An 18,541-nucleotide genomic window follows, 5' to 3' on the forward strand; every position below is an offset into this window, starting at 1 on the left:
TCTCCATCTAGCAATTTTTGCAAAAACGACAAATAACTAAAAAAAAGACTCAGTTCAAGGTCAATGTCGAATAGGATCAAATCGCCATTTTTTAAAAGAAATGACGTTTACTTCGTTTCAGTGCAAAATGTGCTTTCGAATTGAAAGTCAGCTCAGTTTGAAAATTTAAACCACGTCAGACACAAGTGAGGGTTTCATTGGAAAGACTGTGACTAGAGAAAGAAAGTGAATGAAGATCTTCACTTTACACCTACCATAAGCAACGCTGCTTTATTGGACCGGATGTTTTCTCAAGACTCTCATTCGATCAGGAGTTTCATTTCTGTGCTGCTTATGAAATTCGACAGTAACGTATAGATGTGTATACCGAACAAAGCTACAATTGAATAACACGCATGCTGCATATATCACAGAAACTCGTATTAAGGTTAATTCACCTATATTCTTTTGTTTACAATATAAAACCAAAGCCGGGCTGCGCTTGGCTTCCGGAAAGTGAACGCGAAGTAAACTAATATAGGAATTAAAGCTTGATGTATAAGTTCTATAAAATACAATATTGTTAAAAGTTGTAAACTATTAAATTATAGATTATAAAGAAGTTGAGCACCGGCAATCGCAAACTTTACAGATCTTGAATTGAAATACTTACACTATCGATTTACTTGAAAAAAAACGCACAATACAGCTGTTTAATTTGCTAATTCAATCTTTCAAAAAGATCTTAAAGGAAGAAAATATTGACCTAATTTGTATTTTAGATGTTGCTTTGCAGCGTAAATTAAGAACGACCATCTTGTAGCCCGCGCTACCATAGCACGGAAGATAATGTTGACCCATGTTTTACCGAGGGTTGCCCAGCAGATGGCGAACTAGCTCTGCGATCAGGGTAGTCCTTATTATTCATGATGCTAAATAAAGTCAAGGTCAAAGACTATAACCATAGTCAAGGTCAATGGTAAATAGAAATTTGACGTCAGGGCGCTAAACGCCCTGCCAAAAATGTACCTTAATATAATCGGGCTCCGACAATTTTAATGGAAGTAAATTAGCCAGTGTGCGCGTATTAAATATGACAGAATATGGAATTTTAGTGTGACTTAAAAGATCATAATTCTTCCCAATTTCCTTCTGAAACTGACAGGCAGAACCTATCGCAATGCACAGGAATACACTTGGAAAGAAAGTGTTAGCAGCTGGTAAATAAAGATGGCAGGGTCAGGAGCATTATCACCTACTAAGTTCATGCTCATATAAATTGAAGCAATGGCACTCAGCTTAATTCTAAACTTCATCACTTAATATTTCTACGTTGAAAATAGGAACTGATAGCTTTCCTCACTTCCTCGTCTCTGCAATGATTTCCTTTTGCTTACGAATTCACAGTGCACTAATTCTGTTCCGAACACATTACCCAGATCAGCATGTTTTGCTTCATTTATGCATCGTCGCCGGCAACGATGGCACAATAGTCATTTGCTTTAAACTATGGCGCGATTATAAGGTTGCCTGCCAAATGATTAATTTAAGCGTAAGGCAAAAGGAAAACCATTAGGTTTATTGTTTATACGTTTAAATGTATTTAATAATTTTTAAAAATGCACGATGGTCTATATTTTATCGTGCCTCTCCACAGAGCGTTCTAATAACGAACTGGCACTTGGCAACAGGCAGTTTATTTGCGGCAAACCTTTGAAATTATTGGGATATTTGTGCGAAATACGCACGATCCTATATTGAATTAGCCGACACTAGGAAAAATGAGACACTGGCTTCAACCCATGACCTTTCTAACCCGACGTTAATATTCTATTGGTACCAATAATATTAAGACTTTTGCTCATTTCATGACCGACTTACTGCAGAAATTTGAATTTAACCTTTTTTGTGTTAAAACACTGCATCCTGGAAACAGCGCATGTCCCAAGTTCTTTATAGTATATCGTAGTTTGAATTTATTAATTTATACGCAGCGAGCAAATTCCGGGGAATATGTTCAAAAAGGTACTAGTAAAATATTATAAAATGATTAATTTTAACACCGTCTTTCTTTTAATTATTAGTGTTTAAGAGTTTGTATTTTCACCCAAAAATAAGGAGGCACTAAGGTGACTTAGGCACATGTATAAATTAGAAAAGCATTTGTGTAAATGCTGATAAGCTGAATCTAAATATGGCGATATGAAAAGTAAAAAAAAGAACCCATTTACAAGAAATATAAAGCTTGAAGACAGTTAAAGTGTGATTTGTTTTAATATTTTACACGGCATAATCAAGTAAGAAAACCTCCCGAGTTCATATTTAACTCGTCCTGCATAAAGAAAATGATGGACAAAATGAGCAAATACTTAAAATTGTACATAAAACATAGAAATAATGCCAAACTTCTCCACTATGTTACTCCTATAGTTAACGTGATTACAATTTAGGTATACAGCGCAACAAGTTAGTAATTAGGAAACAGCTGTAAAAGTTTCAATTAAAGGCACCGCATTCAAAACTATCATGGGGCTTTCAAATATATTAGCACTTCTTTCGAAAATAACAGTTTGAAATGAACAGAAGACTTATATGCAGAAACATAGCTTTTCATACTTTAACATAACTTTTAAGGACATCTTAACTTTGACAAGCATTTCGTTTGAGATTGAATTTATGATTAACGCTTACATTTGTTTAGGACAACATGTTACTACAGAACCTTCTGCAGTGAGTAAACAGAACGTTCTTTCTAAGCTAAATAATTTATTATGAAAATGATTGTAAGTTCGCTGCCGATTAATATGATAAAATATCTTACGAGATTGTACCGCAGTTAATCTGTAACTATCTCATTTATAATCAATTTCTACCTGGCACAGATTTAAAATGGTATCCTAGCAGTATATTTTCAATTATTCACAACGGAATGGATTCGTTGCTAATATATATTGTTAGCATTTGAATCCACTCGCAACTCAGCCACCTTGCAAAGCATGACTGAAAACCTAAATGTTAAATAAAAATGCTTTGCATTAAGAAAGTCATAAATACTTTTCACTTAATGTCAATTTTTATGTTTGATTGTATAATCAGTTGTAGTCGCCATTTTATCTGGGTGTTGCAAACATCAGCAATTTAGCTGAACCCTCGAAAATATGACTTAAGACTGAACTAAGCATTTATTTGCGACAGCATGTGCAATGCCACTCGTGAAAATAATCCAGCACGGTAACACAAGACAAGTATTCGAATGTGGGACTTTTCACATACTGAAGAGTGCCTTATTTCTTTGAAAGTGGTGATGAAGTCAGATCAAGTATTTTAGCAAGTTTTGCACAACATTTTGTGGAAATTGTTATTTTACGATTTGTTTATAAATCCGAAGCTGTGGCTCGAAAATCTTCCACATTCAGTTCGTTTCCTTTTCTGAAGAGAAGACCATCACATGTAATTCACAATACGCCAGCACGGTTCCTGATATCTGCGGTATCAAGGTATATTTTCTTTGACTTTAGAAACCACTTTCTTCTCCTTGACTCTTCTGTTCTGAAACCAGATGGTGACTTGTCTTTCGGTAAGATTGGTGGCAGTGGATATCCTTCGTCTTTTTTCCTTAGTTATGAATTTGTTTGTGGCGTATTCTCGCTCCAGTTCTTTGAGCTGAGTTTTCGTATAAGGAACCCTTTTCTTCCTCCCTCGTCTGTAAATGTTTATGTCAGTCTGATTGTGCATCACGTCTCCTGGGGAAGGGGTGGGGGGTGGGGGGGAAATGTAATTGATAAGAACATCAACTTCAAACAGCACCAGTTTAACGCGTTTTTGGGAAAAAATGCATTACCACGCAATCTTTTCATCTTTTAAGCATAATTTTAGGCATATGGTCAATTCAGTTCAACGTTTTTCAAACCCATGGTTAGTGTGTGTTTTCAGGTATTAAGCTTTTGAAATATAGCAAATTAAACAACTAGTTAATTTGTGATTTTATACATTAAAAAAAAGCAACTCTTTTCGGTGAAAATCATTTCATAATACCTGGCAGAGGAGATTTCCAGAAATGTGGAGTCTGTGTCTGATCTTTCGGACAATATACTTGACCATTCCAGCCATTAGCAAATGTCCAAGGCTGGTAGCCCTCCATGGAAATTAAGGCTTCATGCCTTGGCTCTCCGTGCCCGCTTATTGTAGGGACTACTGGAACGTCCAAATAACCAGAGACCCGTTGGTAGGGATTGGGGTAGCTCTGATAAAATGCAAATTCTTTTGCCCTGGATGACACCTCGTCAGTGGGGACAGGCGTGTTAGTCAAACCCGAAACGTCCATGTATTTGTCCACTGGATAACCGGCCAGAGATGCATGGGCACCGGATTTCAGTCCAGTTTGCTGAATGCCAACATTTCGACAACTGTAGTAGCTGCTTCCAAAATGATAGCCGTAACTTATCGCTGGATTGGGAGGGCTTGTGGGAGCTGGGCAGGGGCTGCACTGCTTGGCAGATTCAGAAATGACAGAATGCGTTCGATCTCCGACGGAGTAAGCGGGACCCGAAGATAACGAATTATGATGAGCTCCAAATGCAGAGGGAGACAGAAAATTCCTGCATTGATTAGAAGGGACGTTCCCTCCCAATCCTTCCATTTCCGAGTTAGTGGTGTTATTTCTGTTGTGTAGGTACCTGATTGTATCAGTCCTCCAAGGGGCTGAAAGAAAAGAAGCTGTCATATCACGACCCACTGCAAACTAAGTACTGCTTTAGAGAAGCAGCCTCGGCAGTGAGAAGAGGTGCTTATTTTCACTGATTAGTGTGTGCACTGACCAACTGAAATCTGATAGGTCGACACTGATCACGTGACACGCAGCGACTGAAGCTAGCTTCAACTGGCATTGCATTTCTTTCCCAATGTTCAAACACTTTAATTTTTCCTTAATTCATTCAACATAATTGACTGCAGGAGCCGCTGAATATTGAAGTTAGAAAACGCGACGGTGTTTTCCACGGCAGTACCCTTACGATGTGTTTCACTGAAATTGATATTCTTGGTATCTTGCACAATACAGTCTGTAGGATAAACACATCATACGTACGGCCTACATTATTCTCTTTGAGTAGATTTTTCTATTCCATTGAATTCTTTTTCGAATAATTCCACTTCAAATAAAGCTTAGACTTCTTTTACAAAATAACAATTTCACATTGACACGAAATTAATTTTAAAAACACACTGGTAGAAATTTTTGAAGGTTTGCATATTGTGACGAATAAAATCGGCATCAACCTGTTTAGTAAAAAATGTATCGCTCAGGATAACATATAAACCATTCGTTGTTGTAAACTGCAGTTTGCGCTCTTCTACACACAACTGTGAAATAGATTGGAAGAATCACTACTTGTTTCACCAATTCATGAAACGGTCAGACGTATACGGATTTCCCCTTGAATTTTATATTAGCTAAGTTTTCGAAAATTCGGGGAAGATATTTCTGATCTATGTTTTATTTTTGCTCAGACATTCGATCTATTAAAATGAAGGCTATTTTCTTTAGGATATTCCTCAATTTCAACTGATGTGTTTCCATGCTATGGATATTGCAGATGTCTGATACTTCATGCAATATTCCATGCTTTATACTTTATTCCATGCAATAACCTAATTGTATGTTATCCCATTGCCTCTTCAGCATAAGATGTTCACATATTGCCAGTAGTTTGCATTTCGCATAAACCAATTTACATTATTCTCAATTGCTACAAACCTGTGGCAGTATTCGCGTCTACAGATCAAACAAATCTAATTTCTGGAAAGGGATCGCCTTCAACAAAAAGGAAATGCCCTTTTCTTTTCTTTATGCCCTGCTTTAATTATGTAAAATATGAAGATTTTGTACTTTGAGGGTAAATTCCAGCATAATTAGAATGCATGATTGAATTAACTAAAGGGCCCGATGATATGAAAACAAATATTCGCTGATGTAATCCCGCTGTAGGAAACAGGGCATATTTTGATCAGTCAGGTCTACTTTAGCAATAACTTATGATGTGGAAAGGTATTTCTTCAACCATCAACATTAATTTTCCATACCCGCATTCTCAAATTTGGTAAAGCCACCTTTTGTGAGAGAAATCAAACAATACTTTGTAACTTACCTTAGAATAAGCAACTCGTAATTAATACGCTACAAATATTGTATAGCAATTTCCGATTAATTAAAACGAAAGAATTTCATTTAGGGGAGATTTTTTAGACATAAGTAATACACTGCCATTAGCTGTGATAACAACAACCGCAGTCATATTTTTCAATGTTAAACGGATAATGAAAAGTGGTTAGATACTGTAACTTGGTTTGCATTGACGGATATTGTGGAAAAATGAAGCTCCATCTTACTCTTTCATTGTCGGTACCTTCCCGAGCTTGCAGTTCCCGGATACGTAAATGTGTTAGCGATATTGACACTTGGAGAAACTTATCAGAATGTATTCGACACTCAATAACTGAAAACGCTAAATAATTAAAAAAACATCATTCTGTGCGCGAATAAAGTTCAGTGTTGTTATATTAATATAAGACATTTTCAATCTTGTCTTAATTTTTTTGAGCACGTCAAAGGGACATTGGGCGTTATTTCATAGAGACACGTCGAATTCTATCTACGAGCGTCCCTAATATGGATAGATTAATGAACCCGTACATTTTGAACTAAATTGGTCTGTATTTAATGAAGCAGTTAGAGCGGCTTTTTAATTGATAGCGTGAAGAAAAAAGTGTTTCAAAACAGCAAATTCAATGCTTATCTTTGTACTCGACTATATGAGTTGAATGAGCACAGCACGTTTAGGAACATGCGGATGCTAGATATTCTCAGGAAAACAAATAACAATTGAACTACTTCTACTTTTAATGACAAAGAAAAAAATCGTGCTAACGTCATATTTCGAGTGACTACTTTTATTTAGAACTCCGACCAAATACAGATTCTGAATTAAAAGTATGCCGCTGTCTCAAGTTGGTCGCATCACTGGTATGCAGACAAAGGGGTTCTTTCCGGAAGTAGATGAAGTCCAAGGTCAAGGTGGAGAGAGAGGGAGGGAGGGGAAGAGAAATAAGCTGGTAAACAGCGGCTTAAAGCAACTCAATAGTTCTGTTGGACTTATGCGAAGATTTCAAAGATTGAAGCTAGCTGTGAATTGTAACATAACTTTGCAAAATCGCTTCCTATTGCTAAATTGTGTTGATCATTTTTCAATGTCACCAGTGCTTGTGGTAATATTAAATTTAGAAATGAATTGAATTTCGAAAATTTCTATTTGAATTGTTAAATTTCTAACTGAAACCGCTTTACAAATGCAATTGTAAATTCATTATAGCTAATGTAGAAAACCCCAAAACAGTTTGTGAGGCAGTGAGAGATGGGCAAGAAATGTAACTTGGTCATTGTCGCTAACACCGCAGAACACATCAAAAACAGGGACCCAATTAATGTAAATTTAAGCATTGACATGCCGGACTTTATTTAAAAATGGCAACAGTAAAAGCTGTTGTTTTTCAAAGTTATTTATTTTTATATACTGATATGACTTAGCTTATAAAATTGAAAGTTTAGACTATTTCTATTTTGAAAAAAAGAGGGATTTATTTGTTATTTTGATTCACAGCAATTGTCCTTTATTCTCAGCGAAGTTTAACATTAAGTTCTCATTCGCTTGCTGAATTTGGGTATTTCCCGCAACATTAAAAAAAAATCCTTTATTCTGCTTTCTTTCTTACAGTTGACCTTAATTCTCTTGTTCATGCACTTTCTGCCTGGTATTTTCAAATTGGTATCTGAATTATTGAAAATAGCATCGGTTATTTGTAGGATGACATTCTGACGTTTCTCTGATAAAGTGACAAGCAACTCTGTAGCAGACGTAGCAATTTCGATTGAAAGCCTTATCCGATTAAAAGCGTAATCCATTTTTATACTTGCCAAAGTTTAACAATCGTCAATATTTAACAACAGCATCAAAATAATTTTCGATTATATTTTGTTTTCTAATTATAACTAGAAGCTTTTCGAAAACGCGACCAGTATTGGATAATCTGCAGCATGAATTTGCAGACTTGTCGGCCACTCAAGCTGCTAAAGCATCCCGATGAAACTCCTACACATGTATGTTCACAATTCGGAATTGTTTAATTCAAATAACTTAATCCAAAACAAAGTTAAAAATCACACAACGCTAGGTTATAGTCCAACAGGTTTAATTGGAAGCTCATGCTGTTGGACTATATAACCTGATGTTGTGGATTTTTAACTTTGTACACCCCAGTCCAACACCGGCATCTCCAAATCAGTACACCAAAACAGTTATTGACAATAGATGCATGTGTTTCGTTTTAGATAAATCATTTGATTAAATATATATCCAGGTGAGAGCATTCACTGTATTGAGACTGACTATATTACAGCTCGTATGACCCCATTTGATTACACATTTTTCCAACACAATGACCGATATTAATACACTACACGAATAAAAGCAGATTACATGCCAACCAGTGCTCGCTATAATTGTTTTGTTACCAGGAGAAAAAAAATGCTGTAAAACCCCATCTGTCCAAGTTCCAACCAAACACATTACTTACCATATTTGAAAATAAATTGTAGATACTTGCAAAAACTAGATCGAAATTTACAAGTGATATTTCAAATATCCCGAGCTATTCCACCCTGCACGTAAAAGGCACCTACAAGTAACATGGATTTAACCTGTCAGCAGTTAAGAGGGGAACGAAATATACTTTCATCTGACATTGTTAGCAACCAATTAATCACTTGATGTTGTGAATGTCTCCTACCTCACTTTTCAGCGTTATGTTCCAATTGGAACTCTTTAAGAATAATTTATTGCGTTGAAAGCTGCATTGCAACACTATACAGAGATTTCACGTTCCTGGGTAACTTGTTGTGAACGCATTACATATACTTTAGCATTTTTACAGTCCCTCATAATGAATAGAACATAACAATATTTATAAATAAAACATGTATTTCATTCATAACCAGTTGCTATACCAGTTCTTAAAATAGCGTTACTTTCCTTTCAGTAAGAAACGCAAAAGAATGTCACATTGTCTCCAGGAAAGAGGACTGAGATTACAAACAGCAACAAGCAGTGGTAAACTTCAACACGTAAAAAATATTCCAAAACTTTGCTAGCTTCCGATTCAGCTCTTCGATAAGAATGCAAAAAATATTTATTCGAGACAGACAATAGGTGCAAATTTCCTTGGTATTCTTGATGAAATCAATTTATCTGCATTGACGCAAGTCTATTCCACATAAGAGGAAGTTCACTTTCAAGGCTACAATCTATCAATGGCTGGAGCGGTTTGCTGATACAATATTTGGATTCAAATGCAGTTCGAATGCAAAATGTACACGTCTGCTAGTGAATAAATGCTGTTACGCAATTATGCTACTACAATGCATTCCAGCAAATTCCAGAATTTTGTCAAGCAAAAAGCAGGCAGCATGACCTGAACAGCAATATAAAAGAAGGCATTCATGAGACTCTCAGCTCACTGCTCTGCTTCATTCAAGATGATGTAGAAAATAAACGAATTCGACTGCTTGGCTTGTGAAATTAATTGTCACCATTCTGAGGTCCTTTTTATTTAAACCTTTACCTAAATGTGAAAACACATTTGTTTTCTGTTTCTGCATCTGTTAAATCATTCACGACTTGGAATGGCAATTTTACCACAATAAACAATGCTGGTGTACAAAATATAGCAAAAATATATGCACTTCTGAATAAAGTTATAATCCTTGTTGTACAGCAGGAGTCTAGAACGAATGAAGTCATCAAGAACAATGTCATTAACGGACAGCGGATAACATGGACAGGCATCGTGTTCAGTTTTCCTTTGAAGGTTACTAATTTTAAAATTCTCATCTATTCGTTAGTAATGTAAACGAAAGGCATCAATTTGTCACGCTACCATCTCCACTTTCTACCAATGGTGGCGCTCTCTGTCCAACTGGGGAAAGAATGATTCCGATACGGCCAGTTTACAGTGGCATTTTCTATTATAGAGGTCGACATTGTGATTTATAACGGAAAAGTTGACAGAAAAAGACCACAGAGGTAAGATCTTTAATATATAATCTTCAATTGTTATTTCTCCGAGATTTATTACGACTACATGAATAAGAAATGCTTAGAGGGATATGGACCAGGATCAGGCAGGTGGGACTACTTTAGTTTGGGATTATGTTCGGCAAAAACTGGTTGGACCGAAAAGTCTGTTTCTGCACGTATGACAGTGGTGCAGCATATAATGGGATTAATTATTTATTACGGGAATTTATATCTCATATGTTGTTGATGAATGACTGAACGATTTCTGTTTCAATTGTGGTCCTCCAAATAATTGTAATCAAGAGACTTAAAATAAGAAAATAATGTACTATTTGAATAAAGCAAATATTTCACGAACAAAGAACAGAAGTTGCTGGAGAAACTCAGCACGTCCTGCAGCATCTAAAGAGTCAAACGCAGTGCTACCTTTAGTTCTGATAAAGGATCACTGGGCTCGAAACGTTAACTGTGGTGTTCTTGTCATAGCTATTGACAGACCCTCAGAGTTTCTGTAGGACATTCTGTTTTTGTTTCAGATTTCCATCATCTGCGGATCTTTATTGTACTTGTCGCTAGGTGTTCTCGTCATCGTTCCCTCCTCAACCAACAGCCACAAATATCGATTAGCTGACCATTTATTTATTTGCATTCTGTAGGATCTTGCTATCCCCAAATTAGCTGTTGTTGACATTCATTGCATGTTACCAATTTTTAGGACCTGATATCGCACTATATTAATCCTGGCTTTTCGCATTCAGTCATGCACTTGAGAACCTAATATCTAAGAAATGACTATTCCTCTACTTTAATTGTAAATAATTATTTACTGAAAATCGTTCAAATTTATATGAAGTTTGCTACATTTAAAAGAAGATATTTGGACATGTAGAGCAGATATTGCCATATAATCCTTGACACTTCCTAGAAATTTTAACAGAAATTTACTGATAATATGTTTATTTTTTATAACTTTCCAAATCATTTGGGGAATTTCTACCCAGAAATATGCTGGCAACATGATTTCATTTCCTATCGTGGAGAATCTCAGGTCTGCGTTTGATGCTTTCTTTATCTTTCAGACACCTGTAACTGTCTCTTTAAGTTGCTTATATGGACAATGGACAAAAGCTAGCACTTCATTTCGCACTTTCCAATTTCAGAAACGTAACTTTAACAAATGACTTTTATAACTAGATAAAATCACAGTATCAGACGGGTGGGTGCCAATGGATACGAGTTAACGAGAACCAAGTTTCTTTTCTCCTTCAGTGTTTATTCCAAGACCACAAGCAGCAATTATATTTTTTAAATGAACATATATTGGACAGATGAATATGCAGAGGCAATTGAGAATAAATTTGATGTTAGAATATAGAATCCATAGAATCCCTACCGTGCGGAAACAGACCATTCAGCCCAACGAGTCCACAGATGTTTATATTTTGCACTTGAGCAACATGGCTGACCAATGTTCTAGTTGCCCGTACAAAACATAATGCATTTTGTTCCATTATAACTTGCTGCAGTATTTCATGTACAACATTCAGGAGCTATTTCATTCTCGTGAGCTACGTTTTCCATAGCAAAACTACCGCATTGCCCTGAGCTGAACCCCGCAATGAAACGTCAGCTTGTGTTGTTTTTATTTTAGAAAATCCAGGGAATTGCATAACTATTGAACTGAATAATGTTTAAAACCGCCTACAAGAGGAGCAGAGCAGGTACACAATGAAGTGTGGAAGAAACTGCATGATCTATATGCAAATATAGAAGTTATTTTGAATATCACAGCTTTGAAGTTTTAAATCAGCACAACACTGTCTCAAATCAATAAAGTTTAACATTTTCCAGCTATTGTTTGACTAAAATTTGCGAATTAATAACGATTTGTTCTGAAGAAAGGTAATAAAATACTGCGAATGCACATTTGAATTCAATTTTGTGCAAGTAAAGACTTCATACATTTGAGAAATGTATTCAACTATAGCACTGAAGAAGGGCCTGTGCCCGAAACGTCGAATCTCCTGTTCCCTGGATGCTGCCTGACCTGCTGTGCTGTTCCAACAATAAAGTTTCAACTTTGATCTCCAGCATCTGCAGACCTCACTTTCTCCTCAACTATAGCACGCCCTTACTTTGAATAATTATGTGTTCCAATCATTTCAAACCCGAACAGCTGTGTATACTATTCACGAAACAATTTATTTTGCAACCTATAATATGTTATTATTCTTTAAACATCACAGATAGACTTTAATTTGTGTCCAATTATATTTACTCACACATGTAATGAATGGTAAACGAGTACTTAGCCTTTTGGAAAATCAAGTTAAATATTCCATTTAATATCAATATTTCTTGTTCACCAACTTTAGTGGAATCAACATTCTTTATTGCGTTTAGCACATCAAATTGGAGCTTCTCGTAATGCAAGATAAAGACTAATGAGCTATTCCAACTTCAAAATAATTAAAAACGAAAAGGCCCAATAATCTTCTGTGGCTGTATAATTAAAGAGAGGCGACTTTGCTATTGTAAATCGGTATGCACGTTCTCGTGACTCTTAAAAAGCAATTGTCCAAATGAGGAAAGTTATTATATTTCACAGTCCAGGACAACTTGGCTTTATCAATTGCTGCTGCACACGAAGAAGTCTTTTCTCTTTCTGTCGCTGGTTTTGGAACCATGTCTTCACCTGAAAAATACAGATTCTTTGTATACGTGACTAATAAAAGCGGACTTGGTTTAATGTTTAGTGAAATACAATGAGCCCACCTGTTGACAATGAAGAGGGACAGGTACTTAATATTTTCTTGCGTAGAAAGTGGAACGAACGCCTCTTACCTGTCTTTCTGTTAAACCTAACCTAAAAGAGATGTTTAATCGGACCTCAGGGGTGAGGAATCGATTGTTTTCAAAAGCCCTTTCCAGTTCAGCGATTTGTTGTTTGCTGTAGGGGATTCGCTTCTTTCTTTGTCTGTGTGTAGGATTCTGCGATGTTGACCAGTGCGATGCTAGTCCCAATGCTGAAGGAACATAAATATCCTATCAGTAGGTTAAGTCATTAGGAACACAATCAGTGAAATTCCGAGAAATGTGCATTTTATATATTTATGTTGCGTTCATATTTGCGCAAACGCTGTGTTAACTGAACAGCTGTCAGTTTCGTTGATTGTCGTTCATTTTAATCGATGTTGGTTAATTTATCCTTCAGAAATTATCATTGTTGAGGGACGAGAATTGATAGACAAAATAGCAATTAGTTGCAATTGTTTACAAACGTGTGTTCCCACCTCCCCTCCTCTTTGTAATCCAAATGTTATGATAAATGTTATTCACTTTTATAAGTTGAAATATGCAATGTTTTGTTGCATGCATTTTGTATACGAAATACATATTGTGATCTCTAAAACGTTTCATTAAAACTACATATGAAGCGATTACATAAAAATCACCAACTATTATCAGTTTTCGCTTTAAATATGCGTTTAAAACATATAACCATCCTCAAGAAAAGCGAACTATCTTAGCTTTCCCAAACTATGGCAAACAATGTTTTTTGCTAAAATAGCACGTAAAATGAAACTGCCCATCATTCACTGATCAACCAGCATGCTCATATCGAAACTAAAATGCAAATCACCTGGGCATTGCTGTAAGACACAACCAGAAAACTCACCTGTTGCATGATATCAAAGAAAGCGCATTACAACTCTTAATCAATCTAATCAATCGTAATCAATTCTTAATCAATCAATCATGGATATGTCGTGCATAAGAATGTATTATCAGACTGACCTAAAGGCCTTGGGACACCGGGCATTGCATTATTGAGTGTTCCTGCTTCAAATGATGTTCCAGAGTATTGAGAATGGTAAAAGGCAGGCGTACTCTGATTGTTGGGATTTGCCTGCGTTTGAACAGGTGCAACTTGGGGATATTCTAGTGGCCAATGCTGATAAAGTGAGGGGTTTGTCGGGTATTCACCTCTGGTACAGAAGTTGTGCCGGTAGCTAATAAACGGAGACATATGACAGTCATTTTGCAGTTGGTTTGCAGGGATTTGCACTGCCCCAGGTGACATAGCGACAATCTCCTGACCTGCGCTTCCATGCGATCCACAAGTCGAAATGTCTTCGGAACACAAATCTTGGTGTCTTCCACTTGAAGTCGTTTTCAAAGGCGATGAGGATAAGGCAGAAGTTCCAAAGTTTGTGGAAAATACTGGCACCATTTCTGTAGGTCGCACTTCATCTTCCCTTAATCCTGTTTTATCACTAGATGTCTCTAGCGTCAGTTCGTACCGCAGAGAAGTCGAATCCATCTTATAACTAAACTGAATGATTGGGTTCATTCCAGCCACTTGCAAATACAATCCTCTTGTTAAATTTTTGTCCTGACTTGCAAGTTTAAGCTCCTGTCCCTTCTAAATGCTGAGAATGATAGCGTGACAAGTACTGAGCAAACACTTTGATGTCTGCCTCCCAGAAATGAAACCCAGCTCTCCATTAGGTGCACAAACTACACCCTGGATCAAGCTACCTGATCTTTTTATTGCTGTAACACAGCTACAGTTGGTAAATAAAACGCAGTGTGGACTCTTTGCAAATTAAACTTTGTGCGCAAACGTCAAGGACAATGCTGCATTACAGAATGACACACTTGTACTGTAGTTATCGTACTTTGACTCAAGGTCAATGTGGAGTTTAATGATCATTTTGTTTCGGCTTATTGTTTCAGTTTTTCATTCTCTGACTTTTCCCCGGTAATTCTTGTTCACAGTATTTGATTGCAATGTATCTTGACTTATAAACGTGCATTTTGTTTTGAACCCAAGCAGCAGAATGGAGCAACAATTTAGCAAAGCCGTGCACTGTAACCTGGAAAAAACCTTTTTCACGGCATTGTAACTTACGTCAGACAAAAAGCATTTTAGTGCATTTTATTGCCTGCTATAACCCTTACCGCAATAGAATTACACCTAGCTCTACCTGCTTTAGACGATCAAACAAATATTTGGCCCATTGCTGTAAAGCTCCCTTGAGCTCTCTGTAAAGTAAACTATACAGAAATGTGGTCCGATCTGTCTACATATCATCTTTTAACTAGCTTCGTGACTTTGCGAACAGTTTCAAACTTTCCCTTCAAAAGTATTAAAGCTAATTAAAATATAAATGATGTAGATCATGGATTTAGATAAAAACAAAACTAATTTTCCAGTTGAATGCCATTGCAATTTTTTTTTGCATTACGTTTAACACTCTTGCTCAGTTTCATTTATCAATATTATGCCAATGTTAACGAGAATTGCTTTAATCCTACAATTTCCCAACCTATCGCTAATGAAACACTAATCAGATTTTGCGTTCAATTCAATATTGAAATGAAATTTCGCCACACTGAAAGCTATGAAATAAATGTTTAAAAAATTCCAGTATTTTTCCGCGTTTGTTCTTGATAATGAATATTTGAGAACACCCATGCACACGTCGGCTGACAATGTTCCCCCCCCCCCCCAAAAAAAAAATATTAGCTTTGTATCTAACTTCTCTCTCTCATAAAATAGGAATGCAAAATTCCGGAGGTTAGTTTTATTTTAAAAAAAAATCTCAATACATACATTTACTTACCTCGTAATGTATTATTCTTGAAGTATCTGCATGTGACGTTTGTACAAAATAACTGATTAATACAAAAGCTAACTCATAAATAATAAAGTTTCAATTTTAGTTGGTATCTACTGTACAGAATTTTCAAAATCTCAGAGAAACTAACTTACTGAACCATCGTGGCAGTCATCTGGCTGTGAAAATCAAAGAAAACGGATGAGGGCGCCAGAGGACAGATATTTCGAGAGAACGCATTTCATTCCGAGTCCATTCATCCTTGTTTATCTCAACTCCACTCAAAGAATACCGCTTCACAATTAATTTATTGTAACATTCATTCACTTTGATTGGTAGATTACGGATAATATTATTAAACAAGACTCAAACTGAAGTATGAATAAGAAATAACATCAATCTCAAAAATCTTTCTTCTCAGGCATAGTGTACTGTATTCTGTAAATCTATACGAGCGTTTCCTCAAAAAAAAAATGGTCCGAACATCTGAGCTGTGTAAAGAAACCAAATTTGTTTTATGCTTGCTAACTATACAGCATATTTGCTAACTTGCAATGTCATACTATTTTAAACAGTGGAAAAGTCTTTGAACCCTTCGCCAACAATTTTAACGAGCTATTTACGGTAGCTTTCTATTTGTATTTTCTAACGTCAGAAAACGCTAACGTGAAAATAGTGGCCCCCAGCACTTTCCAGAACCCTCTGTTGTTGTACGAGATCCTTTGGAAGAATATATAATTTTCACAACGTAACTTTTAATATAGTCTTTTAATGCAATTTATTCACCATAATTAACATTTGTCACTTATGTTTCCCTTAAATCGTAACAATATTTTTTCCACTGCCGTTGATTTCGACGTTTATTCTCATTTGTGTATCGCCTAAATGCAGAAATTAGCGTACATGCGAATTACAAGGGCGTGAATATCAATATTTATTGCAGATTATTAACTGGCGTAAAATACAAGGAAATGTATTTACCAGCATATGCATATATATGACAGGACGTTATTTCTATGGCATATGGGACACAGTACTAATTAAAACATTTAGCAGCAATGATATAGTTTCCGTTTATGCATTATTTAATATTAATTATGCATCTCGAGCGCTTTTGCTACATTGTCATTTCCCATAAGGGGTTCTCGATAGAAACTGTTCTGTGACATTCACACTGAAGATCAGTTAATCTTTAATTTAACATTTCAAGCGTGCATTTCGCAACTTAGATAATAGCTTTCGCTTCTTGTCGGTAAACATTGATTTCGAAAACCAAAGTAACGACGGCGATGATGACAACAACAACAAATTCATCATCATTATCATCATCGCTATCAGCGTCATCATTACTACTACTATTAACACCGAGAGTAGCTGGTCCACACAGATTCTCCATCTTTCAAACCCTCTTTGGATATTAAATTTCCAGCCTCAAATGTTGCTTAGGCTCCGTTATATCTGACCATGGACTTAGGGTGAATTACTAATAGCTACAGGTAACGGATTCACCTTCAGCAATCTCTTTTTTGAGCGAAATGCTTGTTGTGCAGAGTTCGGATTGAAGTTAAAATAATCTCAGCAATTAATTTGAGAAATACATGACAGTAGTTTGGTTTTCAAGGAAAATACCACGAAGGGAACGTTTCCAAATTTTCTGATTGAAGCAACTTGCTCTAATATCTCGCATAACATAAATATAAATATGATACTTCACGTGAAATTAAATCGATCGTATAAATGTGTGCCAGACTTGGACAAGAGGGAGAGCTATCTCAAAATCATAGCAAGTCCTTTTTCCCTAAAATGAAGTACGATCCCATAAAGGCTATCACTCAATGGGTGAAAAAAGTTTCGACATTTTGTTTAAAAGCAACTAAAACTTTATTCAGGTATACAACGCATTTCAGCGAGGACGTCATTGTCCTTTGCTCGAGTTCTTATGATGCACGTTATCAGGATTCATTTCGGTGTTTAAACATCTGAAATATTCACTAAAATAAACTGAAGAGTGGTATACCAAAGAAACCCCATACAAGTTACTCGAAAATTGTGCAGATTTTATATACGTGAAAGATAGATTAAAACAACCACTGAATAAGACACGGCCAGTTGTCTGTATCGGTGTATGGAAAGCGAGATAAAATAAGCAATGATAAGGCGAGAAGCTGAGGGAGAAGGTAGCTAATAAAGAGAAAACACGAATAAGAACCGGAAAAGTCAGAATATTACAGTGCGATTGCAAAAAAAAATCTACCTTCACATTGTTAAGAAAACACATCATGGCATTTCTATCCCAAACTAACTAAATACACCAAATGTAATTATCTGACTGAAGATACAAAACATTAAACTTAGTACTTCTATTTACCTACAAGGCTCGCTCACGTTCACCCAAAAGTGTGATGAAAAAGATGCTATTATCAGAACCCGATAAGAACAGCAAAGCAAAATCAGAACATAATGATCTGACTAAATGTACAGGGAAATGCTGTAATGTTCATTTTATTAATCAGACTGTCAATTTCACCCCAGAGGCCAAAGCCCAGTGCATCCGGGCATACGATCATCGGCGGAGGACAGGGGCTGTCCTCTGATTCTTCTCTACCTGGATGTATTCGCCTGTCGCTAGGCCGCCTTCATCATCCACTGACAGACGCTTGTATTTATTTGCTTATAAACCTGTTACAATAAATGATTATTCGAACAGCGTCATTCGTACCTTAATGACGAGCACTAGTTTGATGAATGACACATCGGGAGAAAGGAAGCACGGGTCATTTTGACCAGTCGTTCCCTCGCATTGACATAACA

The 18,541-nt window shown here is 36.3% G+C and overlaps 2 protein-coding genes across 2 annotated transcripts; both read right to left on the minus strand.

Annotated features, from left to right (window-relative positions):
- Nucleotides 1-3,471: 3,471 nt before the first annotated feature.
- On the minus strand, nucleotides 3,472-4,702 carry LOC122551526 (homeobox protein Hox-D13). Its single transcript, XM_043693543.2, has 2 exons — nucleotides 4,015-4,702; nucleotides 3,472-3,722 (listed from the first exon to the last, which is right to left on the minus strand). The coding sequence occupies exons 1-2, from the start codon at nucleotides 4,700-4,702 to the stop codon at nucleotides 3,472-3,474; spliced, it is 939 nt and encodes a 312-aa protein (XP_043549478.1).
- Nucleotides 4,703-12,500: 7,798 nt separating this feature from the next.
- On the minus strand, nucleotides 12,501-14,430 carry LOC122551528 (homeobox protein Hox-A13a-like). The gene is made up of 3 exons (XM_043693548.2): nucleotides 13,905-14,430; nucleotides 12,951-13,132; nucleotides 12,501-12,801 (listed from the first exon to the last, which is right to left on the minus strand). The coding sequence occupies exons 1-3, from the start codon at nucleotides 14,428-14,430 to the stop codon at nucleotides 12,709-12,711; spliced, it is 801 nt and encodes a 266-aa protein (XP_043549483.2). The 3' UTR covers nucleotides 12,501-12,708.
- Nucleotides 14,431-18,541: the final 4,111 nt, after the last annotated feature.

This window comes from Chiloscyllium plagiosum, unplaced genomic scaffold (genome assembly GCF_037043375.1).
Source record: "Chiloscyllium plagiosum isolate Xiang-an unplaced genomic scaffold, Cpla_swu_hap1 HiC_scaffold_7, whole genome shotgun sequence".
NCBI classification, from domain to species: domain Eukaryota; kingdom Metazoa; phylum Chordata; class Chondrichthyes; order Orectolobiformes; family Hemiscylliidae; genus Chiloscyllium; species Chiloscyllium plagiosum.

Excerpts from the sequence above, each read along its gene's own strand:
- LOC122551526 (XM_043693543.2), bottom strand. The coding sequence starts at position 4,702 with ATGACAGCTTCTTTTCTTTCAGCCCCTTGGAGGACTGATACAATCAGG. Across the intron at positions 3,723-4,014 it reads CTGGAAATCTCCTCTGCCAG|GAGACGTGATGCACAATCAG; the intron begins GTATTATGAAAT and ends CCCCTTCCCCAG.
- LOC122551528 (XM_043693548.2), bottom strand. The coding sequence starts at position 14,430 with ATGGATTCGACTTCTCTGCGGTACGAACTGACGCTAGAGACATCTAGT. Across the intron at positions 13,133-13,904 it reads CGGTGTCCCAAGGCCTTTAG|CATTGGGACTAGCATCGCAC; the intron begins GTCAGTCTGATA and ends ATGTTCCTTCAG. Across the intron at positions 12,802-12,950 it reads TAGGTTTAACAGAAAGACAG|GTGAAGACATGGTTCCAAAA; the intron begins GTAAGAGGCGTT and ends TGTATTTTTCAG.